The sequence below is a fragment of the Hemicordylus capensis genome, chromosome 2 (genome assembly GCF_027244095.1).
Source record: "Hemicordylus capensis ecotype Gifberg chromosome 2, rHemCap1.1.pri, whole genome shotgun sequence".
NCBI classification, from domain to species: Eukaryota; Metazoa; Chordata; class Lepidosauria; order Squamata; family Cordylidae; genus Hemicordylus; species Hemicordylus capensis.
The window spans coordinates 35613154-35638456 of record NC_069658.1 but is presented as its reverse complement, the minus strand read 5'-3'; the positions used below and the strand labels follow the sequence as shown (position 1 = coordinate 35638456).

The 25303-nt window shown below is 43.3% G+C and overlaps 2 protein-coding genes across 6 annotated transcripts in view; one reads left to right on the top strand and one right to left on the bottom strand.

Annotated features, from left to right (window-relative positions):
* Positions 1-25303, top strand: part of CDC20B (cell division cycle 20B) — a 49992-nt gene that overhangs the window by 7071 nt on the left and 17618 nt on the right. For 3 of the 5 annotated variants that reach the window (XM_053288803.1, XM_053288805.1, XM_053288802.1), the window contains exons 3-6: positions 2415-2486; positions 14881-15097; positions 16860-16939; positions 19616-19721. In XM_053288803.1, coding sequence (XP_053144778.1) covers positions 2415-2486; positions 14881-15097; positions 16860-16939; positions 19616-19721 — 475 coding nt within the window. The remainder of the gene's footprint in view (positions 1-2414; positions 2487-14880; positions 15098-16859; positions 16940-19615; positions 19722-25303) is intronic. The other 2 variants (XM_053288807.1, XM_053288804.1) reach the window with 1 other exon arrangement.
* On the bottom strand, positions 3846-11466 carry GPX8 (glutathione peroxidase 8 (putative)). Its single transcript, XM_053288808.1, has 3 exons — positions 11231-11466; positions 9623-9884; positions 3846-5862 (listed from the first exon to the last, which is right to left on the bottom strand). Exons 1-3 carry the CDS (start codon positions 11441-11443, stop codon positions 5699-5701), a joined length of 639 nt encoding a protein of 212 aa, XP_053144783.1. The 5' UTR covers positions 11444-11466; the 3' UTR covers positions 3846-5698.

The window sequence follows — 25303 nt, the reverse complement described above, 5'->3', positions numbered from 1 at the left end:
CCATTGAGTCTCTCTAGTGTTCTCTTTGTGCAGATATTTGTTAGGGAGGAATGGAACTATAAAAGCCAGGCTGTTACTGAAAACTTCAATTTCAAGGTGACTTCTCCTTTGTAACATTTATTAAAGCTTGCCCGTTTCCTGGTGTCATGAAAGTGTGTGTTTCCTTGTTCAGCGTCAGCCCATGATATAGAATGAGGGCTGGGAAAATGCACAGCATGACGACATTAGGATACTGGTATATTTTACTATGTTACAGAGGGGGAGAATTTGAGATGGAGCTTCTGATTGAGCTCGGTGAATATTTTAATATTTAGATCTTCCTTGACTAACAAGTTGCCGGTTTGAATCCCTGCTGGTATGTTTCTTAGACTATGGGAAACACCTATATCGGGCAGCAGCGATATAGGAAGATGCTGAAAGGCATCATCTCATACTGCGCAGGAGATGGCAATGGTAAACCCCTCCTGTATTCTACCAAAGAAAACCAAAGGGCTCTGTCGGTGCCAGGAGTCGACATCGACTTGACGGCACACTTTACCTTACCTTTAGTAAGGGACAGAAAGTAGGAGTTATTTTGAACTCGGAAATTCTTTCAACCAAAGTAGGTTTTATAACTGAATTACATATGCACCATCTAATGCTTCTAGTGTGAAAATGCTCTAAGGTTCTGTGATTGGCAGCCATAATAGCCTGAATGTTGCCTCTAGGAAAAAAATAAAATATGAGTATGGTCCAGATGAGATGTCCAAGCCCATATGCATTATTAGGAACATGAAGGAGTACATCCTGCTCCCTCTCCCAACGTTTCTCTTCAAAATGTGTGTAGAGTGATGGAGCTGCTCCTCCCATACACGTAGGAAAAAGGGGAAGATGCAGGGGTGGTTCAAGACCTCTTCTGTGTATCCGGAGCAGGATATCAAATACGAAAACAAATATTGCCTTCTTCCCAGGCGCAGTCCTTCCAAGAGGTGAGGAGAAGCGGTTGCCTCAGGCAGCAGATTACTGAGGTCCCAGCAAGACGCCCTCCTGCTTTTAACAAAAGTTCCCAAAGTGCTTTACATAGAGATAAATAAAATGGCTTTAAAAAACCCCTCCAAAATGCTGCCCCCTCTTTGTGTGCAGATAAATTATGGCACAAGTCTTTGGACTTAGGTAGAATCTGAAAGTTCCCTCATCTATCTGATTTTTATCCCATCTTTCCATGGAACCAGTGAGGTGGCAAGATGTCCTCTCTTGCCCACCTTTCAACAGTGGGGGCTGGAGGGTATCTTGCCAACCACCTCAATAATCTGCTGCCTGAAGAAGACAATGGCTTCTCACTTATACTCTTTCTCCTTTGGTGCTTATTATGATGTTCTTTCTGCCAGTTACTCAGCCACTGCAGTTTATTTAAACCAGTTTAAATTTTCCAGAAAGGGAAACTGGAAGCAACAAAAACTTGATTGGTACGAGAACATTTACCATTTGCTTTAAGACTGTGAGCCCTTTGGGGAAAGGGGACCATCTTATTTATGTATTATTATTTTTTTGTTGTTGACTGCTTTGTTGAAAAGCGGTATATAAATAGTAGTAGTTAAAAGAAAGATCTGGTGGCTTTGACTTTTTTCCTTTCTTGCAATTTTTCCAGAATTCCCACCAATTTGATTCTGCAACAGGATCATCATTGTCTGCACGTGGTGATTTGGCAGTGTACTATTAGTTAGCTGTTGCTTATATTCCAGCAACTAAATACACTTCCATATTATTGCATGACCTCGCATCATTGTTTGGGCAGATTATTTAAGCTTGTCTTAGTGGGAGAGCTCGAGCCCACCCACTGTGTTGTAAAAATTTGCACTCAGCTGTCAGTTTATTTCTGTTCAAACCAGTGGCTAGCCTGTTTGTTACCATGCTTTCCAACTTGGGCTGCTTGCTTTGTGCCCCTCCTAATGAATTTGTCTGCTGGAATGTTTTGGTTGATGGGCTCCTTTCCTTGCTGTCCCTTTTCTATCGTCCCTCTCACAGAGTGCAGGATTTATTAAAGGCATTTTAAAAAACCACACATATAAGCCTTAAATCTGCTCTGCCTTAAATTGGTATGCAATGGGAATATTTAAAATGGATGCTGATTACAGTGCACCTTCAGTTTCTCTTCACATGCTATCCTGTGTTAGCATTAATTGCACGTGTACAAATCTCACGAGAGGCTCAAGTCATGTTTAAACCACCTGTGTGAAAACTCCTTAAATAGACATGGATTTGGTGAATGCAAATGTGAGGAATACAATTTAGTGGTTAGTTTGTAACCTTTGACCTAGTTTTATTGTGATAGGACATTGAACAATGACAGTGCCTTCTGTCAAAAAGTAATCGGGTGAAGGGAAATATACAAAACACGGACTTAACTGAAGGCCCAAATAAATCTTTTTACACAGAGCAAGACTGGCACGGAGCTGCATGATGGACAGATATCGCTGGTGGATAATCGAGAGTTTCAGATAACTGAGGTACAGATAAGGGGGATTCTTTTGTACTATTGGGCTCTCAATATGAGCTGTGTTAACAATCCAGTTTAGAGACAAAAAGTGAAGAAACACTGCCATACTTCTGAGTATGCAGAGGAGAAGGAATTACCAATGATCAATGTTGCTGCAGTCCATCTCTGGCTTTTATGACTGTCTAGATGAAGACCTTCCATTATGACTGGTAGTTTGAAGCAGGGATGTGCACAAAACCACCTGGTTCGGTTCGAGTTTGAACCGAACTCAAACTGAACTGGGACAGTTTGGTTTGGGCCCCCTTTGAACCCCCCTTGGTTCAGTTTGGTCCGGGGTGGGGTTTGATGAGCAATTAATTTTTTTTAAAAAAGCAATTAAAATATTATATTTAAACTTACCCCCTCTGGGGGCTTCTCCAAGGTGGCAGGGGGTCTGCAGAGGTTCCCCTTCCAGCCACCGGCCTCCTGGGGAGTTAAAACCTGCCTGGTTTGGGCATCTTCGGCCCTTCCCGGGCCTATTCCCTGGCACCGTGGCCATTTTGGAGGCCACCATGCTTGCGCAGTGGGACCCTGTGTGGCCAGGTCATGACCCAGGCCATGCAGGGTCCTACTGCATAGGAACGGCGGCCTCCAAAACAGCTGCTGTGTCAGGGAATAGGCCTGGAAAGGGCTGAAGATGCCAGAACCCGGCAAGTTTTAACTCCCCAGGAGGCCGGTGGGGGGAGGGGGGAAACCTCTGTGACCCCCCACCACCTTGGAGAAGCCCCTGGAGGGGGTAAGTTTAAATATAATATTTTAATTGCTTGTTGAACTCCCAAATGGGGTGTGTGGGTGTTCGGTGCGGGGTTGAGCTGAACCAGGTTGGGGTGGGTGTTCTGCTCAACCCCGAACCTTCAAACCTGTTTGCACACCCCCTAGTGTGAAAGTGGAGGAAGGGCCTGTAGGATTCCTATCCACAAAGGCCAGTGTCAGGGATGGAGGGAAGGTTGTGCTCTCATTGCAGCAGTGTCCCCAAGTGTTGCATTTCCTGTTTGCTCTGTTGGGATATATGGCAACCATCCATTTATATGGGATAAAGTAAAAGGATGTGGTTGTGGACACCAGTGGGGTGGGAGCTAAATCTGCTTCTTAGCCCTAGTGATCCCAAATGTTGCATGTCAGTGGTTGGGATTCTGTTCCATCTTGGGTTTGCTTCTTGGTCACTTTACAGTGTGATGGAATGCTGAGAACTGATATCTATCTATCTATCTATCTAAAAATAAACTGTAACATTTACCTTTCATTAAACCACTAATCTCGATGTATAAAGTGGTGCATGATAAAACAGAACCCTTTTGAAAACCAATGTACCAGATACCCAGACAAAATAGACTTGGATTATTCTCTCTTTAAAAATAAAGCATCTTCATAAAGCTATTTGCATTTTTTTTGTTATTTTTCCCACAATGCATCAATTTCCTGCTGTTGATACAAAGCTAGCATATTTCAGTAGTATACAATTTTAAACCGAATAACTCAAAGGTTGGAAAATGTCACAAAACCTTCATATTTGGCAACTAGTAGCTGACATCTAGAGCAATGAACTGATTGCAGAATGAGCACTATCGCACTAGCACATGTGTATGGCTTAGTTATGCTAAAACAGTGATTGCGCCAGACTGCCATTGTGCTCTAGTGCTCTTGCACAAAATTTCCTATTGAAATAAACGAGGTGTGCCGCAGTGTGCAACTGTTGTACAACCGCAAGCAAGCATGCTTCTGGTGGTGCAACACTAGTCTGGAATGCAAGCTCCCGACTTAGTGCTACTAGCTAACACAAAAGTTTTGCGTTACCACAAAGTCTTCCCACAAATAGTTCGTTGCTCTGGATGTCACCCCACCCCCCTTTTAAAAAGAAACCTGATAGGAAATACAGGATATTTTATTAGATTATTTTGGAGATGAGCAACTGGTGTCTTTGGGATTCGGTCTGCCCCCTTGGGCTTCTTATCTGCTTCCTACATAGCCTCCAAGCCTAAGAGCAGTTCCCCAATGCGCCTCTTCATGTGCTTTTCTTCCTTTTGTGTAAGCTTAAACCACAAGGAAAGGCCCTTTAAGCCACTATCCTCACTGTGAATGGCAACAGATGCTTCAAGCAAGTTCTCTCCTTATGTGCTTTCACTTACTTGCTTCAAGAAACAGGCAGAGGGCTCTGTCTCTGCCTCCTCATCGTGTGACCAGCAACTGGGCTTCTGTTGGAGTAGCAAGTGAGGTGTGTAAGGGGAGGGTCCTGCCAAAGCGTCTGCTGCTGTTCACTTGTGAGGGAAGGGGCCAAGTAGTCCTTTGCCTATGCCTCTCCTTATGCAGGAATGAGTCATGGTCATTCCTTAAAATCCATGGTCAATCTTTAAAATATGGCCAGTGCATAAAGATTGACTGCTGTTACCTTCCTCTTTATTTGCAACTCCTGCATAATAGAATTGTGAATTACGACTCTGAGGACTTTCATCGTACACTCTCTCTTCATATGCAATGCCCCATGTGTTGGTCATGATGCCAGTTTCTGTTTGCTTCTGAAGAGCAAATGCTAATATGCAGTTAGGACACATCCCAGAGGCTTTTCAGGTGCACTCTTTGTTGCCTGGGTCAAAATAGTGGGCAGTAGCCCAACTTTCATAAAATGCCATTTGCAGAGAGTTATCATAGGATCAGGGTTGGAGCTGACCTAGGAAACTTCAAGGCTTTGTGCAATAATATGTATTGGGAACACTATGGAAATGGCTCCCAAGTATTTGGCTTGCTGCTAATATTGAGCCATGACATAGACACAGCTTTCTAGAAATTCCTTTGGGTGACCCTAATATAGGTAACCAGTATTTATTACATGTATAAGCATAGCAGCTATTGGTTTTGGGAAGCCCCTCAACTATTCTTGTTCAGTATCATGTTCATTGTAGACTCTGTCTTTTCAAAATGCTTCATGAATTGGTCATGCAGTTTTCCAGGGAATATCCAGGGCTCAGTTCTGTAAAGCGCTGAGTGGCTTGATATGCCTGTTTGCTTCACTTGCACTCAGCAGGTTTAAATAGCTGGTTTTAACAGAAGAGTTTCTGTCCAAAGTGGCAATGAAATTTATCCACCAAAAAACCACTGATTGTCCAGCTTCTACCATTGTTGAGCAGGAATGTACTAAGGCTGTAGAGAGATGTTGCAATATAAAATTCATAAGACAGAATGGCCTCCTCAAAGGTCCTCTTTCTTTTTCAAAATAATTTGCCTAATCAGAGCAGCTATATCTGGCTTGATGCTTTCTATGGGCTCCTCAGGTCTCCAGAACTTCACAACTTCGCCTTCAGGGCTGATGAGATACTTCCAGAAATTCCACTTAGGTGATTTCTTGGAGGAATCTGCAAGGATAATGTAAGATACATTTAGGTCAAAAGCAAAAAGGGCACAATTCAGGAAAAAAGTGACACATATCCAACTCCCATGGTAATTGATAGAAAAATTTCCTGGATTGCACCAAACACGTTTTCCTTAGATAGGTGAATATGTCACTTGAGGCTTGCTACTCAATCAATATATGTACTTTACTCTTCATCAGCTCTGCAGCTACTGGTCATGTTCACCTCTGCTCATTCTCCCACTATTCCTTCCTCTGTCAGAGTTCTCCTCTTCCCCTAATTTCAAGTGACCAGGCCCTCTTTCCTCATCCCACCCTGCTTCTCTTGGCCTGCTGCTTCCTCCTTTCATAGACCTTAGTTCTTTTACTCCCCTCCTTTCCTAAGCAGCTCAGCCAGAGGACCTTTTTCCTGCCCTAACCTCTGTGGCATTAAGGCAGCTCGACCAATCACTTTCAGAAGCTTCCTTATCACTTCAACATTCCTGAATGCATTATAATATATAAATTCAGTAATCCAAAAATCTCCAGTTTAAAGTGAGAGTTAAGAGGCTTTATATTTTCACCTGTGCTCTAAAAAGAATGGAAATTGCAAATTAAGGTGCTCATCTTCCGCACCATATAAGCTGTAAATACTTTGTACAGTCTGGTCTAGGATGATGGCTTTAGAAGTGAGGCTCCATGCACCAACACTTTGTCTTGATCAGAGATGCATCAGGCAGAAATTCATCAGGGGCATCTCTAGGAAGTGATTAGGGAAACTTCACCTGTTAAATGTCTGCCTGGATGTATCCCTCCCCTAGCCCAATGTCGAATTGAAAGACCAAGCAAAGTGTGGGTGCATGAAGACTCATTTCTAAAGCCATCATCCACAACTCGTTGACATGAATATGTCCATTTAATTTCAGTAGGATTACTTTGAGTAATGTTCCTCATTATGTCAGCTGCTAACTTTTTCTTGCTGTATATAAAGTAGGAGAGGAGAGATTACTGGCATTTGTTTTAAATATACTAGCCACCTAATGGCGCAGTGGGAAATTAACTTGCTTAGGGAGCAAGAGGTTGCTGGTCTGAATCCCTGACCGGACATGTCCATTTAATTTCAGTAGGATTACTTTGAGTAATGTTCCTCATTCTGTACCTTATTCTTTACTTTGTGTAATGTTTGAGTAATGTACCTCATTCTGGGTATGTTTCCCAGAAACACCTATATTGGGCAGCAGCAATATAGGAAGATGCTGAAAGGCATCCAGGCCAGCATCCTCCTCCTCACAGTGCTCAGCTACAAAGACTGTGTCAGTATAATGATCACTAATGATTACCTAGTTCAATAATAATAATAATAATAATAAAAAAATAATAATCACTCATCCAGTTTTTCATAACTATTTCATCCATAACTCAGAGAATGATATCAAGGGTGCACAAATGGCACAGCAAGGAAATGCTTGACTAACAAGCAGAAGGTTGCCAGTTGGAATCCCCGCTGGTATGTTTCCCAGACGATGGGAAACACCTCTATGGAGCAGCGGCAACATAGGAAGATGCTGAAAGGCATCATCTCATGCTGCGCGGGAGATGGCAATGGTAAATTCCTCCTGTATTCTACCAAAGAAAACTACAGGGCTCTGTGGGCGCCAGGAGTCGAAATCGACTTTACGGCGCACTTTACCTTTACCTTGCTCTTTAGTTAAGCCACCTAATGGTGTAGCGGGGAAATGACTTGAGTAGCAAGCCAGAGGTTGCTGGTATGTTTCCCAGACTGTGGGAAACACCTATATTGGGGAGCAGTGACATAGGAAGATGCTGAAAGACATCGTCTCATATTGCATGGGAGATGGCAATGGTAAATCTCTCCTGTATTCTACCAAAGACAACCGCAAGGCTCTGTGGACGCCAAGAGTTGACATTGACTCAACAGCACACTTTACTTTTACTCTTTAGCTAATCTGATTTAGAGTGCAAAAGGTTTGTTAGCATGTATTCAAGAATAAATAGAGATGTAAAATTTCTGGAAGTATTGCAGGTGTGGAAAAAAGCAGTGGTCAAAGTCCTGACTAATGAAGCACCAGTTCAGCAGTGTGGTATTCCAGACAAAGGCTGCACTGGTGTACAGTGGGGAGGGAAAGTGGGGGCGTGGCCTGGGCTGCCAAGAGCCCAAATGAGCTCTCAGCACGTCATTTCAGGCAGCGTCGGCTGCCTGATAGGACGTTTTCCCCTTTCTCTCCCTCCAGAGAGGGAGAGGAAGGGAAAAACGTTCTATCGGGCAGTCGGAGCTGCCTGAAATAATTGGCAAAGAGTTCGCCCAGGCTCTTGGTGGCCTTGGCATGGGAGGGGGGAGTTTGCTCTGGGCTCCTCTGGAGCCCGAGCCACTCCCCCGTGCCTGTGACATCACACACACGGGCGAATTGGAGGGGGAACTGAACGCAGGCCGCCGCTCGGCTGGCTCCGCGCCTGCTCCACTCTCTTCATAACATGCATAATTTTACAGGCCTCTATCATGTCTCCCCTCAGTCATCTTTTCTCTAAACTAAAAAGTCCCTGGCTTAGAGGGTGTGGGGCGGGGACCACTGAAAATCCAGAGCTAAATTGGAAAGTACTGATAGTGTTTACCTGAGTGGATCTGTGCATCGTTTGACATAAGGCAGGCACATGAAGACGTCGTCATATGATGAGTGATTGGCAAGTCTGGAAGTGCTATGTAATGCATGTATCATTACAGGCAATTTGCATAATTGCCCAAGTTTCCACATTGTCAAATTAAATTTGGTGGATCTATTGCTCTTTTCTGTTATTCTGAAATTCTTCTAGTCGATACTGAAACATCTTGAGGAATGGACATAAGTCATGAGAATGAGAACTTGTTGCCCTCCTGATCCAGATTTCATTGTGAGTGGGTGGGTTTTCAATGAATATATGGAACTTCCTTCCTCACAAGGGCTTTTCTATTGCTTGAAATTTATCTGTGCCCATATGACTTGAAACCTCTCTGTGTGTTATGTGTGTGTGCTTTAAAGATAAATGCTAGACTTATGGATATTCCATGGAAGCCACATGGGATGCACAAAAGAGCCCCCTCCCGGGCAGTATGTACTTGGTGCTCAAAAAATAAAGCTGTTGTACATAGGAAATGTAAGCTCTGCATGGAAAAGCAGAATTCTGCAACTTTATGCAAATTGAGCATTTTGTGTACTCTTTTTCATAATTCTTTAATCTTCACTATTTTGCATAGTTTATAGTGGTACCTAATGGAACAGTGGGGAAATGAGTTGATTATCAAGCCAGAGGTTTCTGGTTCCAGTCGCCGCTGGTACACCTATATTGGGCAGCAACAATATAGGAAGATGCTGAAAGAGGGGAGGACGCAATGGTAAACCCCTCCTGTATTCTACCAAAGACAACCACAAGGCTCTGTGGTCACCAGGAGTCAAAACTGACTTGACGGCACACTTTACCTTTTTATTGGTATTGCTTGTCAAGAACAAGCAATTGCCCAGGGTGCTGAAGCTCCATTTCCAACAATGGAATCTCATTTAGACACCCTTCTGGCTTCTGGGATTTCAGTACAAATTAATGCCTATGTACTTCCACACTCATCCTTGCAGCCTTAGGACCAGAAACTTGTTTTTTAAAATGGAAATTGAGACTCTTAGGAAGAAGAATTCTGTGCCCAATGTCCCCATCTGTGCTTTTCCTATTAATTTCTTCCCCCAAATGAATGCAAAGTTAATCTGCACCGCATACACAGAGGAAAGTCACATGCTTACCCATCACAAATTTAAATGCTGGTGATGCTTCAGATCCCAGAATCTTAATTTTGTTGAAAATGGGGAAAGTTACTCCATAGTTTGATTTTGCAAAATATGCAATCTCCTTGTTTGTGCCTGGTTCTGATTCCCCAAACTGATTGCAGGGGAAAGCCAGCACTGTGAAGTGGTATGGCCCCAACTCTTTGTGTAGTTCTTGCAGCATGATGTAATTTTTTTCTGTGTGCTGGCAGTGACTCGCCACGTTTACAACCAGAGATGCCTTGAGATGGATGGAAGATGGAACAATTAGAAAGAAAGGGGGAGTTGCTGCTCAAACTGATGTTAACAAAATGATTTTTAACCCTGCCCATCTCAGATGTTAAATGTAGAAAAATATATCTGTTCATTTTTGTTTCAGTTGAAGGAAACTATCCCCCCCCCCCCGAAATATTTTAGCCACTGGTTTCTTCGCTTACAGGAAAGAAAACAATGGTACCGAATGTTATCTACTGATTTAACACAGTTTCCCTCAATACAAACCACAGGGACAAAATGTATGCTAGAGTGAATGTTAGAAATAGGAGACTGTTGGCATTCACCAGTTAATGATTCTCCCACTGATGAGTATCAACAATCACCAGAAAAATTAGATTAAAGGTTGGTACCATCCAGCCCAAGTGAAATGATTTGAAGATCCATTGATCTCATTGGGAAAGCTAACCACATGCTTGAAATAAATAAATAAATTGAATAGAATTGCTTAGCATTGGTCACAATACCTCCAGTCTCCAATTTCTGAGGTCCACAATAGCATGTGTATTTTTTAAGGACAGGACTATTAAACACTTGATTATTAAGTCAAAGACTCCAGTACAGGACTTGTGCCCAATTCATAACAGACATCTATTGGATCAGGCTGATATTCACAGCTTCTGTAATTATAATAGAGAATGAGATGGATGAATTATGTAAGAGCTGGCTTGCTGGATCAGAGCAGAAGGCCATGTAGTCCAGTGTTCTGATGCCAAAAGCCAAATGCCTCGGGGAAGTTCACAAGCAAGGAATGAAAACAGCTTTCTTTTGTTCTTTGGCCCTCAGCAACTGGTACTCAGAAATATATACCAGTGTGGTGTAGTGGCTAGAGTGCTGGACTAGGACCGGGGAGACCTGAGTTCAAATCCTCATTCAGCCATGAAACTAGCTGGGTAACTCTGTGCCAGTCACTTCTCTTTCAGCCGAACCTACTTCACAGGGTTGTTGTGAGGAGAAACCTAAGTATGTAGTACACCACTCTGGGCTCATTGGGTCCTTGGAGGAAGAGCGGGATATAAAATGTAAAAAATAACAACAACAACTATATTGCTTCTGAACAATTACTTCTTTGGAGCTTTTCAGCTTGATCAGCAAATCTCAGTCACTTGTAAAAGTGATTCTTTTGTGCAGAAGCTTGAATTTCCCCTCACTCTATCAAACATAAAATAAGGGCATATAGTCCATTTTAGAAGAATTTTACATTTCTAACCCTCCTCCATAAAATATACAAAGTAAACAGTTCATTATTGTGCATGAAGGATGCAACTGCAACATACTTTCTAAACGATTTCAGAAAGGAAAGGTACAACTTACTTTGCCTCTGTACTTCTCCAAGGAAATGACCCTCCCTTTTGAATCCTTCACTTCGAAGGAATAAAAGTCTTTGACTTTGGGCTTTACAAATTTCAGCTGTAGAAGGCCCAGCATGGCTGTGAATAAAACCATTGAGAATAAAACAATTAAAATCCTGGTTCTCTGCATCGATCTTTTAAAAGAATACGTTGTAAGAGGCAGCGGCAGCTCCATTTTGGATAATTTTAAGGGAAGTCTCAGCAGGCCTTGAACGCCAGGAAGGAGCTGAAATATGAAACTCACAGCAACTGAGCAGGGGGGGGGGGCACGGGGGACCATGACTATGTTTTGCAGCCTAGACTTTTCCAAAAGTTCTAGGGACGGAAAGCTGCCATTGCAACCTCTTCTCGATATCACAAACAAACCTGAGTAGTCGATAATGTGGTTCTTAGAAATCAGTTTGTTGCTGCATATACATTAGTAAGAGTTTTGGGAATGGAATTGATACATCAAGACCAGAACCTTCACTGTTTGTAACAAATTCAGTAATAAACTGGGCTGCTCCTTTTTCTCCTCCATTCCATTTCATACAATTCATAAGTCAGTTGATATATTACTGTTGTTGTTCTGACACTTTTGAACTAAGAGTGCTCATACATATATTAGCCCAGCCTTCTGAACTGCTCTGCAAAGTCAAAAAATGCATAGGACTGGATGCAAGGGTGATTGTTGTGGTGTTATCCCCAACACAGCATCCCTCCAGTGGCAGCTGTTGTCTTATGTTTCTTTTTTTAGATTGTGAGCCCTTTGGGGACAAGGAGTCATTTTATTTATTAATTTCTGTCTATGTAAACCACTTTGGGAACTGTTGTTAAAAAGCGATATATAGATATTTGTTGTATTTGTCGTAGTCGTGTTTGTTATCCCTGTACAGCAAAACACCCCCCCTCGTTGTACCAGCTCAGGACTGTGTAGTTTAATTGGCAGAATACCATGTGTCAGATGGTATGAATGTATGTATGCTGGGTGCTTGGAGGAACGGCAACATTAAGTGCAATCTGTCCCATGTCCACAGGATCATGGAAGTTCCCTTGCACTGGTTTAATCCTATGTCCATTAACTTAAGAAGCTGCCTACCCCCGAGTCATATCTAGGGAAAATTGTGCCTAGGGCAAGCACTGAAATTGCACCCCTGTTCAAACATCTGACACCCATCTTTCAGATAAATTTACCATAATATCTGCTCAGCTCAAATATACAAGTCAAGCTCGTTAATCTTTTAATATTTCAAAAACAATTTAGCAGTGGATGTAGCCAGACCAAAAAATGCTGGACAACTACACATTTCAGTATGTTGGGGCTCATGAAAAACCCAAATACTATGTGGAGGTGTACTTGGAAAACTAAACAGAAGTGCTTGCCTAATTCCCTACTATACATTGTAGTATCACTATTACATAATTTTTTAAAATAAATGGAGAATTTGACTTTTCCCACATACTCTGAAAATAATTAAAGGATATGCAGAGTAAATTGTGTCACTGCTTGGAATATATTCTAGTATTTCAGAAAGACAGTTAAAATGAGAGAAAGAGAAGAAGAAACTCCCAGTGGGCCTTAATACTAAGGACTTCACACTGATTCAAAGACAAACTCAACATTAATAGTCATATTATTAAGGCATCACATTTAACTCACTTATCACAAGAAGCAAAGTAAGAGCAAATAATTTTTTTTAACCTTATTTTCAGGTTAAATTTTCAGCCTCCATTTTGGAGGCTTCCACGCATGCTCAAATGGCCTCTGCGGAGGCCTGGCAAGTCCTAGGGCCTCACAGGGACCATTTGAGAATGTACGGTGGCCATTTTGTTTTCAGTGGCCATTTTTAATTTTTTTTATTGAGAAAAAATGGCTGCTGCACATGCTCAATGCGTGGAAGCCTCCAAAATGGCCGCTATGCTGAAAATCAAGTTGATTTTTTTTAATTTAAAAAAATCATGAACTGGGGAGGGGGTTGGAAGCAGCATGGCACTGGGGCCCCTCTCAAGTGGCGCCCAGGGTACGTGCCCTGGCTGCCCCATCCTAGATATGCCACTGGCCTACTCAGTAGTCAGACTGACTGGCAATGGCTTTTTAGGGTTTCAGACGGAGCCCTTTCCTAACTCTACCTGGAGATGTCAGAGATTGAACCAGTAACCTTTTGCATGCAAAGCATGTGCTCTAACACTGAGCTATGAAATACTTGGATGACCATATGCAAAGGAGGACAGAGCTTCAATCAGTGGTCCCTCTATTTTTTTTCATCTCTGTGTGGAATGAGTTTTGTTCTGGGCGACAGTATCAAGGCACTGTGTGCACACATGCATTCAGTGTGGGGCCTTCCTAATTCAACCTGAGTGGGTTCTAAAATTAACTGAATGGACATCAGTAAACTTGTGAGCACACACACGCATGCATGCCTCAGAGGGAACAGTGGCTTCAATACCCTTAACAGCTGTGTAGAAGAGGAAATGTCTGAAGGATAGTGCAACTTTTTATGCATGCTCACCGATCAATTGGCCAGTGCTACTAAAAGGGTTTTTATTGATTCAAGGCATAGTTTATCAACATGCTTTGATGCTAACAGACTCTCTTTGAAGACATTCTCTGTTATACTTCAGGAGGTGTTTTTCAGACTTATTTTACATTCTGAAATGGAAAAAGAAACCCAAACTGTGTAAGAAAATACAGGCTAGAAAACAACCCTTTTGGAACCTTCTCCACTCCATTGTTTGTGTTTGCATTTCTCACCCTTAGATCACTATAAGATAACAAGCTGCACCTGCTGAAATTCCTTCTTCTATTCCACTATTAAAGTAAAGTGTGTCGTTGAGTCAGTGTCAGCTCCTGGCAACCACAGAGCCCTGTGGTTGTCTTTGGTAGATTACAGGAGGGGTTTACCACTGCCATCTCCATCGCAGTATGAGATGATGCCTTTCAGCATCTTCCTATATCGCTGCTGCCTGATATAGGTGTTTCCAGTGGGGGATTCGAACCGGCAACCTCTGGCTTGCTAGTCAAGTCATTTCCCTGCTGTGCCATTAGGTGGCTAAGCTCTGAAGTACATATTCATTATTTCATTGTTATTACAGAAAATTAGCCTAAAATCCCACAAGGCAGGGTTACACTGCCATTGTAGAAGAACCTATCCACATTATATAGAATTTGTTATACATACATTGAACACAAGGTGTAGTTTGACTTTATTTGGTGGTCTTAGCAAGCCATTGCCTTTTAACATGCTCTTGGACCACACTCCACAGCTCTTGGACCACACAGCTGTGTGGTCCAAGAGATAATGAAACTAACTGAAGTTATAAGGTTCTAGTAAGGGGTTACTGAGAATGGAAGTGACACCCTGTGACCATTTAGAAACACGAAGGTTGAAATCATTTTCTTACGGAAGAGTAAGCTCCATGGAACATAGTGGGACTAATTTCCAAATTCCAGGCATTCCTAGGATTGCATTGAAAATAATGCAATAGGAAAGTATTGTTATTCTAAAAAAGTTCCAATTTCCAAAAGCGTATCTGATCACACAGACTTCATTCAATTTGTAATGTATTTAAGAAATATAAGCCACTTTAAACTCTTAACTATCATTAAAAGGTCACTTTTTTTTTTTTACACAGACTCCAGCTAAGACCTATTCCCAGTTTAAAAGCTGCATTGTGAAGAAGCTGGCATTTCAAAGTCCTGTTGCTAGTAGCCCAATTACCACAAGATGGCAGCAAAGGTGCAGAAACCAAGCAGAACAAACTTTTCCAGAATGTCGTCCTACAGAACTTTCTACCTCAGAGGATGGGTCTGATCTGATTGGGTCAGCTGAAAAGATTACAACAATCCCAGGTCAGTGAACAGTGGTTGTTCCCCAGGTGAAGGATTTCTGCCCACTATCATCCACTAGCTCCAAATTAATAAATATAAAAGCACACCAAGGCCATACTCTCCTTAAAATTCAATAGAATCTGATAACATGCAAGAAAAACCCCAAAACAAACCCTTTCTCTTTTCTTAATGCAATCAAATGGTAAGCAAGCACATATACAGTGTAGTTGAACAAGTAGATCTTGACAAGGCATTTGCATAGAATAAAATAGGGGTGTGCACGAACCGTTCGATGCCGAACCGGTTCACCTTGAACCAGGCCAGTTCATTGGCTCGGAGGTGGTCCAGTCCGCAATAGAACTGAACCAAGCCAAGTTTGGGCAGACCAATTTGGCATCGAGAGGGCGGTGGAATGGTGGTGGTGAAAGAAGTAGTTTAAAGTTCTTACTGGCCTCGTGCGAGGGCCAGTACTGCCACTTCCCCCCACCCCCAGTGCAGCCCAAGCACATGGCAACCCCTCTTTAGCAAGCTGCCTGCATGGCGATGGGTAGTTCCAGCCTCCCCAGATATGCGGAGGTTGGAACTGCACCACCACACGGGCAGCTTGCTAAAGAGGGATCACTGTGCGCTTGGGCTGTGCCAGGGGGGCAATTTGTGGTGCCGGCAGCCATGCCAGGCTGGTAAGAACTTGAAATGACTTCTCTCACTGCCCCTCTAGCTGCCCTTTAGAGGACCCCCCCTTCTTACTTCTAAAGGGGAATCCTCACTGGATTCCACTTTACAAGTATAGCCCCTTGAACTGCCATACTGGTTCAGTCAAACAGACTGCGCCAGCCAGGCAGTTCAGCGACAGGCAGTTCGGTTTGAATTCTATCCGAATTTGCACTGAACTGTGATTTTTTGTTTGCTTTGTGCACATCCCTAGAACCCTAGAATAAAATCAACCCAGTTAAGCAGAATTATAGAATCATAGAATTTTAGAGTTGGAAGGGACTTTGGAAGTCTTCTAGTCCACTCCCCTGCTCAGAACAGGGATTTGCTACAGCATCCTTGACAGATGACCATCCATCCTCTGTTTGAAAACGTGTAGTGAGGGATTGCCCACCATGGTGCAAACTTTGGCTTTAACAGACTAGGTTTCTATAACCACATTTCCCCCACTCTGTCATGGTAAGCTGGATTGTGGCTGACAACCAGACTACATTACTCAACAGTATACTGAGGAATAACTTTAAAGGACTACTTAATTTCAGTAGGACTGCTCAGAAGTAATTTGATCTGGATGTCCATGTTTTGAAACTTGGCATAAAAGGCCTAAAACAATATTAGAAGAGTTTATAATACTCAGCTACTGTATTATGGTGTGTGGTTCTAGGAGTGGAGTATTAAACGGCAATTTGACATAGCTCTTATTTAAACTAAAAGTAACTTCAAGAGAAACAAATGGGGCTTATACAAGATAACTTCTTCAGAATTTTGATGCAGCATGCATTTGCAAACATTATGCAAATCCGTATTGGCTCTTTCTAGGGAATGCACTAATTATCCATCAGTTGGTGTAATATTAATGGTGTAATAGGTGTTGGTTTAGGACTAGGAGACTGAGTTCAAATTCCCCTCAGCCATGAAGCTTGCTGGGTGACCTTAGGTCAGGCACTCTCAGACTAACCTACCTCATAGGATATATGTGAGGCTAAAATGTGGGTGGAGAAGAGTAAGGGTGAGATAAAAATATACTATATATAATGTAATATTTATGTATAATATCTATATTGTCTTTCAGTGTCTTCTAAGGTGTTTACTGAAGCCACTGCCAATGAACCCACCATATTCACTAATACCACTCATGTTCAAACAAAACAGGTATGTAACAAGCATTCCTGATCACATTAACCCCTTTCTCAGATAGATGCCATAAGCATGGATTCTGTCACTTCTCCAAGAAGCACTTGAATTGAGAATCAACAAGGGAGCTTCCAAATAGTGCTGCTAGGAGGCATGGCAGGAAGACACCCCCTAAAACATACATTGCATCTCTAAAGAGGTACTTCCTGTTCAATTACTTCCTGTTTGAGTACCACTGCAATTGGGACAGAGGCAACCCTCCTGCCTCAATGTCAATCCTGCACATGTATGTGAAACTGGAATGGATTTTCACTTTCCTTCGCCTGAATGTAGGGCTGTGGGTGGTTGGCATTTAGGGCCAAACTAGATACCTGAGATCCATAATTAAGAACTCATATTATTTAGCAACCTTATATGGCTGCTCTGAAGATTAGAGAAACTGGGAGAGGAAATAAAGCCCTTTCTGTGATCTGACTCAAGCTATTATTTTTCCATTCTGTTCCAGCCCGGCTTCACGCCTGATCACAGCACTGAAATGGTCTTGGTCTCCCTAGCTGATGACCTTTACCGGGAGAGGGACAGGGGCTGTGCTACCCTGCTGGTTCTCCTTGATCTCTCAGTGGCTTTTGATACCGTTGACCATGGTATCCTTATGGAAAGGCTTCGGGAGTTGAGGGTTGGAGGCACTGCATTGCAGTAGTTTTGCTCTTATCTCCAGGGTCAATATAAAAAAATATCATGGGGGAATTTTTTTTGCTCCCTGGGAGTTGACCTGTGGGATTCCTCAGGGGTCAATCTTATCCCCTATGCTTTTAAAAATCTATATGAAGCCACTGGGAGAGGTCATCAAGAGGTTTGGAGTGAGGTGCCACCAGTATGCTGATGACACCCAGCTCTATCTCTCTATTCCATTTCAGTCAGGAGAGGCGTTTGAGCTGCTTGACCGTTGCCTGGAGGTGGTAATAGGCCACCTAGGCCAATAAATTGAAACTGAATCCAGATAAGCTGGAGGTGCTGTGTGTCAGGGGCTCTCGAGTCCATGAAATGGGGAGATATCCTGTTCTTGAGAGGGTGGTAGTATCCCGGAAAGAACAGGTGCAGAGCTTGGGGGTACTCCTGGATTTGTCACTGTTGCTGGAGGCCCAGGTGGCAGTGGTGGCCAGGAGTGCCTATTTTCAGCTCAGGCTTGTCCGCCAGATATGACCCTTTCTGTACAGAGATAGCCTGGCCATAGTGATCCATACTCTGGTAACCTCCAGACTGGACCACTGTAATGTGCTCTGTATGGGGCTGCCCCTGAAGACAATTCAGAGGCTGCAACTAGTGCACAATGCAGTAGCAAGGCTGCTGATGGGCACTTCTGGCCAGATGCACATTAAAGGAACTGCACCGGTTACCAATTTGCCACTGAGCCCAATTCAAGGTTTTAACATTGACTTATAAAGCCCTGAACAACCTGGGCCCCAAATACCTGAAGGAATGCCTTCTCCCATATAGACCTGCTTGTCAGTTAAGATCTGTAGGAGAGGCCCTCTTGGTAGTGCCACCATTATCAGCAGTTAAAGGGGTAGGGACACGTGAGAGGGCTTTCTCTGTGGTGGCCTCTAGGTTGTGGAATGCCCTCCCCTCTGAAGTGCACCAAGCTCTGACATTGTGCACATTCAGGAGAATGGTGAAGACGCACCTCTTTACCCTGGCCTTTGACTAGAGATGTAGTGGTTCTTCCCTTCTCAGGCACTGCATTTTTTTTTACTGTATTTTTGATTTTATGATGTTATATTTTAATTATGTTTTATATTGGTTTTATTGTAACCCGCTCTGAGACTTTTGGGTATAGGGTGGGCTAGAAATGTAAATAAATAAATAAATAAATAGCTCTAAAAGGGAGCAAAAAAGGTACAGCACTTGTCTACTTCATTTGTATGGGCCTTTCTCCATTGCAGTACAAATTTGGGGTGAGGAGGGTTTAGATTGTGGGAAAGCAAAAGAAGAAAGGGTTCCCCCTTCCTAGAGCACTGACTCCCCAGTCTCCAAAACAACAACTGTGTGGGGCTGCTAATTTAAAGAAGCCCACCAGTAACTAGGGGTCTGCACAAAACCGGCTGGCCCGCTTTGGTATGAGTCTGAACCAGACCCAAACAGGACTGGGCCTGTTTGGTTTTACCCCCCATTGAACCCTCCCCCCAGTTCGGGTGTGTGTGTTCATGAGTAATTTTATTTTTTTTTTTAAAAATTTTTTAGTACTTACCCCCTCCAGAGGGGGGAGCCTTCTTTGAGACTGTGTGTGTGTGGGTCTGCAGAGATTTCCCTCCCCTCCGCCCGCCTTCCTTGTGCCAAAAATCACCTGGTTAGGGCATTCTTTGGCCCTTTCCAGGCCTTTCCCCCCTCACGGTGGCCATTTTGGAGGCCGCCGCACAAGGGTCCATTGCCCATGTGCGGCGGCCTCCAAAATGGGAGAAAGGCCCGGAAAGGGCTGAATGCATTCGACGCTGAACCTGTTTGCACATCCCTACCAGCAACCTTAATGACAGAACTCCCGAATTACCTTGAATCAACATATCAGTTAACTGTCATAACACAACAACATCTGGAAAAAGCTGATATTTGGAAGCAACCTAGTTACATGGAAGAGATAGTTGCAGTTTTCTATTTTATTTCTTCCACAGTGATAATTTCATGTCCAACTTCTTACAGAAATGTCTCCAGCAGATGTCAATCAATGAAGAGAACAGACATGGCATTTCAGAGAAATTTCAAGGGAGCATCAGGATTTGTGAAAAACATGAGTGCCTTTGGAAAGGTACATGCATGCATGTGTTTGCTAGGGTCTGGAGCTACACTTCATGAAGCGGGGGGGGGGGGGGCTGACATCAGCATTGGATGGTACTGTGGGGCCAGATTCTGTGGGGTCCCACTGGCAGTGGCAAGAACTTTTGTTCGGCTTCTAGCAGGGTTCATCCTCTGCTGTTGAGGGAGGGATGAAGAGTTCACAGCTGGATCCTGCCTTAATGACTTTCAGTCTTGTGGCATGCAAGGACAAGACAGTGGAGTTGAATCAGGAATATTAACAGTTGAATGAAATAGATATGTACAGAGAAGCAAGTGCAGTCTGCTTTCAGTGCTCTTGCTGTGGGCTGTTTGTTAGCCTCTAACAAACCTCTACTCCAGGACTGGAATACAAGTAACTGAAACCCCATTCAAAAGCTGGCCTGGATCAAGGAATGGATTAACCAAAAACACCACAGGGAACAAAGGGGAGATGCTTACTTCAGCCCTCCTGCCTAAATTGCAATGTCTTCGTGGGGGCAGGGAAGCTGAAAGCCAAAACCTAGGTTAAGGTCTTTCCCTTCCTGCTAGGCCTTTACCTCTCCTGTTGTCATAGCTGCTCCCTCTATATCTCACTTGCCCTGGAAGGGGAAGGAAGTTTTATCTTTTAGCAAGGGCAAGTTCCGTTTTCCTGTTGGCCCCACCCCTCCGGCTGAGACAAGTTTCAGCAGTCAGGCTATAACCTGTTTGAACCCTGCTGGGTGGGGGCCTGGCTGCTGCCATCGAGACCTCTGCTGAGTAGGATACTAGTCTCCCTGAGTAGGATACTAGACTGAGTAGGATACTCCCTGAGTAGGATACTAGACACTGGAGTGATAGGGAGGGGCTTTGTGGTTGGTCTGGTTCATTTGATGTTATTGATATGTATACATTTGGGAGTACTGTCACTGGATGGATTCATTGTTATACCATGTCAGTTCCACAAATAAGATTTTCCAAAAAGGCCAATTCAAGTGGCTATTCATGTACTCCTGCCTTTCTGCTTTTCAGGTATAGAAACCTGCTTTTTCATTAAGATAACTGAAGACAGGGTCTTTTTGGTTGTGGCATCTGAACTCTGGAATGCCCTCCAATGGAGACTCACTTGTCTCCCTCTTTGCTTGCCTTCTGGCAGGCAGGAAAAATCTATTTGTTTCAACAAGTGTTTGGTTCTAAATGAGTGAGAACTAGGGTTTTTTTTTTTAAAAAACTGTTTTCTGGTTATTTTTAACAGCTATTTTTAACCTGTAACTTGCTAGCACTGTTTTATTGTTGCAAACTGCCTTGACATTTCCTGCACTCAGAGGTGGAGTAAAAATGTTTTTCATAAATAAAAGAATAGCCAACCTGTTCCAAATTTCCAACGTGATCCTTCTTGGCATTACTGGTATCCCTGCTGCTTTCAGCCTCAATTCTTTCTTGTCCCTTATTATCTATCTATCTATCTATCTATCTATCTATCTATCTATCTATCTATCTATCTATCTATTTATTCAATTTATATACCGCCCTTCTAAAATGGCTCAGGGTGGTTTACATCAAAATAAAAACAATTAAAATAAATTAACAGTTAAAATCAAAATGATAAAAACAACATAAAACCAATTTTGGTTTGGCCGAAGCTGATAGAAAGCACTCCTGGCCATGGCCTCCACTTGAGATACTAGGTTGAGGCCAGGGTCCAGGAGTACCCCCAAGTTGCCCACCTGCTCCTTCTGGGGGAGTGTAACCCCATCCAGAACAGGAAGATCTAACTCATCCCTCAAATTCTGAGGCCCTACAATGTACAGTTTCAGTTCGTGACTCCTGAGGATGTGGACAAGTTGCTTGGAATGGTGCGGCCTACCACCTGTGCTCTTGATCCTTGCCCAACATGGCTTATACTGTCTGGCAGGGAGGCTGTTGTAGAGGGCCTGGTAGAGATTATAAATGCTTCTCTGAGGGAGGGCAGGATGCCTCCTTGTCTTAAGAAGGCAATCATTCGACTGCTTCTGAAGAAGCCTGTCTTGGATCCCTCAGAGTTAAACAATTACAGACCTGTCTCCAACCTTCCATGGTTGGGCAACGTGATTGAGAAGGTGGTGGCCTCCCAGCTCCAGGCGGTCTTAGAGGAAACTGATTATCTAGACCCATTTAAAACTGGCTTTCTGGTGGGCTATGGGGTAGAGACTTCCTTGGTTGGCCTGATGGATGATCTTCAATTAGGAATTGACAGAGGAAGTGTGACTCTGTTGGTCCTTCAGTGGCTCTCAATACTATTGACCATAGTATTCTTGGAACGTCTGAAGAGATTGGGGGTGGGAGGCACTGCTTTGCAATGGTTCCACTCCTACCTCATGGGCAGATTCCAGATGGTGTCTCTTGGAGACTGTTGTTCTTAAATTTGAACTTCCATATAGTGTCCCTCAGGGCTCCATATTGTCTCTGATGTTGTTCAACATCTACATGAAACTGCTGGGAGAGATCATCAGGGGATTTGGTGCAGGGTGTTATCAATATGCTGATAACACCCAAATCTATTTCTCCATGTCAACAACATCAGGAGAAGGCATAACCTCCCTAAATGCCTGCCTGGAAGCAGTAAAGGGCTGGATGAGGGATAACAAACTGAGGCTGAATCCAGATAAGATGGAGGTGCTTATTGTGCAGGGTTGAAACTCGGGAGATGATTTTGATCTGCTGGTTCTGGACGGGGTCATGCTCCCCCGGAAGGAACAGGTACGCAGTCTGGGGGTGCTTCTGGATCCAAACCTCTCCCTGGTGTCCCTGGTTGAGGCGGTGGTCAGAGGTGCTTTTATTGACTTAGTCTGAGATGCCAGCTACATCCGTTTCTTGAGATGAATAACCTCAAAACAGTGGTACATATGCTGGTAACCTCTAGGCTGGATTACTGCAATGCTCTCTATGTGGGTCTGCCTTTGTACGTAGTCTGGAAACTGCAGTTGGGTTCAGACTGTGGCAGCCAGGTTGGTCTCTGGGTCATCTAGGAGAGACCATATTACTTCTGGGTTGAAGGAATTGCACTGGCTGCCGATATGTTTCTGGGCAAAATACAAGGGCAAAATACAAGGCAAAATACAAGATACCTATAAAGCCCTAAACAGCGTAGGCCCTGGTTATTTAAGAGAATGTCTTCTTCTCCATGAGCCCCACCACCTGCTAAGATCATCTGGAGAGGTTTGCCTGCGGCTGCCGCCAATTCATCTGGTGGCTACTTGAGAACAAGCCTTCTCCGTTGCAGCCCCTGGACTTTGGAATGTGCTCCTTGTTGAAATAAGAGCCTCCCCATCTCTGGCAATTTTAAAAAAGGGATTGAAAACACATTTATTCACCCTGGCTTTTAATTAGATTTATAGTTTTAAATAATTTTAATATTGGTTTTTAAATGTTTTTAATCTTTTAAATGATTTTAATTGTTAATTGGTTTAATGTTTTAAATGATTTTAATTGTAAACCACCCAGAGATGCAAGTTTTGGGTGGTATAGAAATATTTTAAATAAACAAATAAATAAATAATTTGAAAACTACAATGAGCACCTCCATCTTGCTTGGCTTCAGCTTCAATTTGGTATGCCTCACCCAGCCCATTACTGCCTGTAGGCATTCATTCAGAGAATGAGTGCCATTTCCTGATGATGAAGATGAAAAGGAGAAGTAGATTTGGGTGTCAGCAGCATACTGAAAACACCCAGCACCAAACTTCCTAATGACCTCACCCAGTGGTTACATGTAGATATTATTTGACTCTGCATGCATGCACCCATTCTTATGGCACGTAACCTGCACTTTGTATAATCCAGGTTCTTCTTTCTCACCTTCCATTTGTGTTGTGTGCTGAAACAAGGTAAATGGCCAAGGCAGTGGTCCCTCGAATTTTTTTCATCTCTGGGAGGAATGAGTTTTTTTCTGGGCGGCAGTATCAAGGCAATATGTGCGCACCTGCATTCATAATGGGGCCTTCCTGATTCAACCTGAGCGGGATCTAAAATGAACTGAGTGGACATCCAAAAACTTGTGAGCATGTGCATGTGCGCATGCCTTAGAGGGAACAGTGGCCCAAGGGGATTCCTGGGCTCCAGACCCATTGAAATGACCTGTTTGATGGCTCTTGGGTGACACTGCTCCCGGAGGTCCAAGCCAGAGGGTTTCCCCTAGCCCTGAGATCTTTTGGAGAGCAGACACCAATGAATGAAACCTGGGGCCTTCTGCATGCACTCTGTCACGGAGTTATGGCTCTTCCTCCATCTACCTGCAAGGCTTCAATATACTTAATATACTTGTGATGTTGTGCTGTAGGTGTGAGTGCTGAGGTTCTGGTACGGCACTATTTAGGAAGTTTCCCCCCTCCCACAGACATCATTGTATTATATGGAACTTGACTCTCAATTTTTAATTTTCATTGTGAAAAGTCTCAGTGGAAGCCCATATTAAAAAAAAAAAGTGCACCTCAAACAATCAGGTCTTCATACCACACCCATCCCACGTAATGAAAATAATCCAGCTCTTTTCTACAGAAATGGTTGAGTTTTAGTCACAATACTTTGGTAGCAAAGTGCCAACCACAAGGATAACTATCTGCATGCACCTGTTTGGTGCATGCAAAATGGCTCCTCTTTTGTCATTTTATTTTAAATCCCCTTAGTCATAATTCATTTAGTCATAATTCATTTTCGTCATATGCTCAGACCATGCAGACCAAAGATGTGAGTGGTGGATGTGTTGTGGGAAGCCATTTCCTGACATTTTGCATGTAGAGGGTCTCTTTGATGGGAACTCAAACTAACAGCAGCAGCAGTTTAGCGAAGGGGTGGGGTTTTGAGGTTGCTAAGGCGTCTTAAGAAATGTCTAGAGAACAAAAGGTAGTTTGACAGATATCAAAACCATTTCAGATGAGATACAAACTTGCAAAAACTTGACAGCTTCTGATACTACCAAATATCACATAACGGGTGGGCGATTTTATTTCTTTTGGATATGTGCTAAGTGAAGGGAGGAGAGCAGAACTAAACAGTTACTGAAACTTGGTAATTTTTCTTGAGAGAGATTTTCTTCCTGTTTTGGGGTGTCTCCATTCCAATCTTTGAGCAAATAAAAACAACTAGCTTCACTGGTGCAGAGCATCTTCATGCTAGTACTGAATTGCTTTCCTTGCTCCCCACCACAGCCCCTCACCCCAGAGACCTCCCTACCCTCACCTTAGTGAGCCCCAGATTTGTCAGCTGCTGCTCCTCCTCCTCCCTCCTCCTCCTCGCAGGTCTGGAGCGGCTTCCAACTGGACCTCCAGCACCACTCCTGTCTGGAGCAGCAGTAGCTGCCACTGCCTCTGACTGGGCTTGTCACCTGCTCGGTTCTGCACTCCAGGCATTTCCAGCATGCCACACATGCATGTGGTGCATCGCCTTAGTGCTTCATATATAGAGATTATAGCTTCAGCTAATAGTATTACTTGGTTTGCTACTGCCTATAATTTCTGGTTCTCATTGTCCACATTTTCCAATTTTCGCAAATTGGAACCATTATTTTTCTGGGTGATGCATTCTTTTTTATTTTTCCTCAAAAATAGAATGGCTGATGCT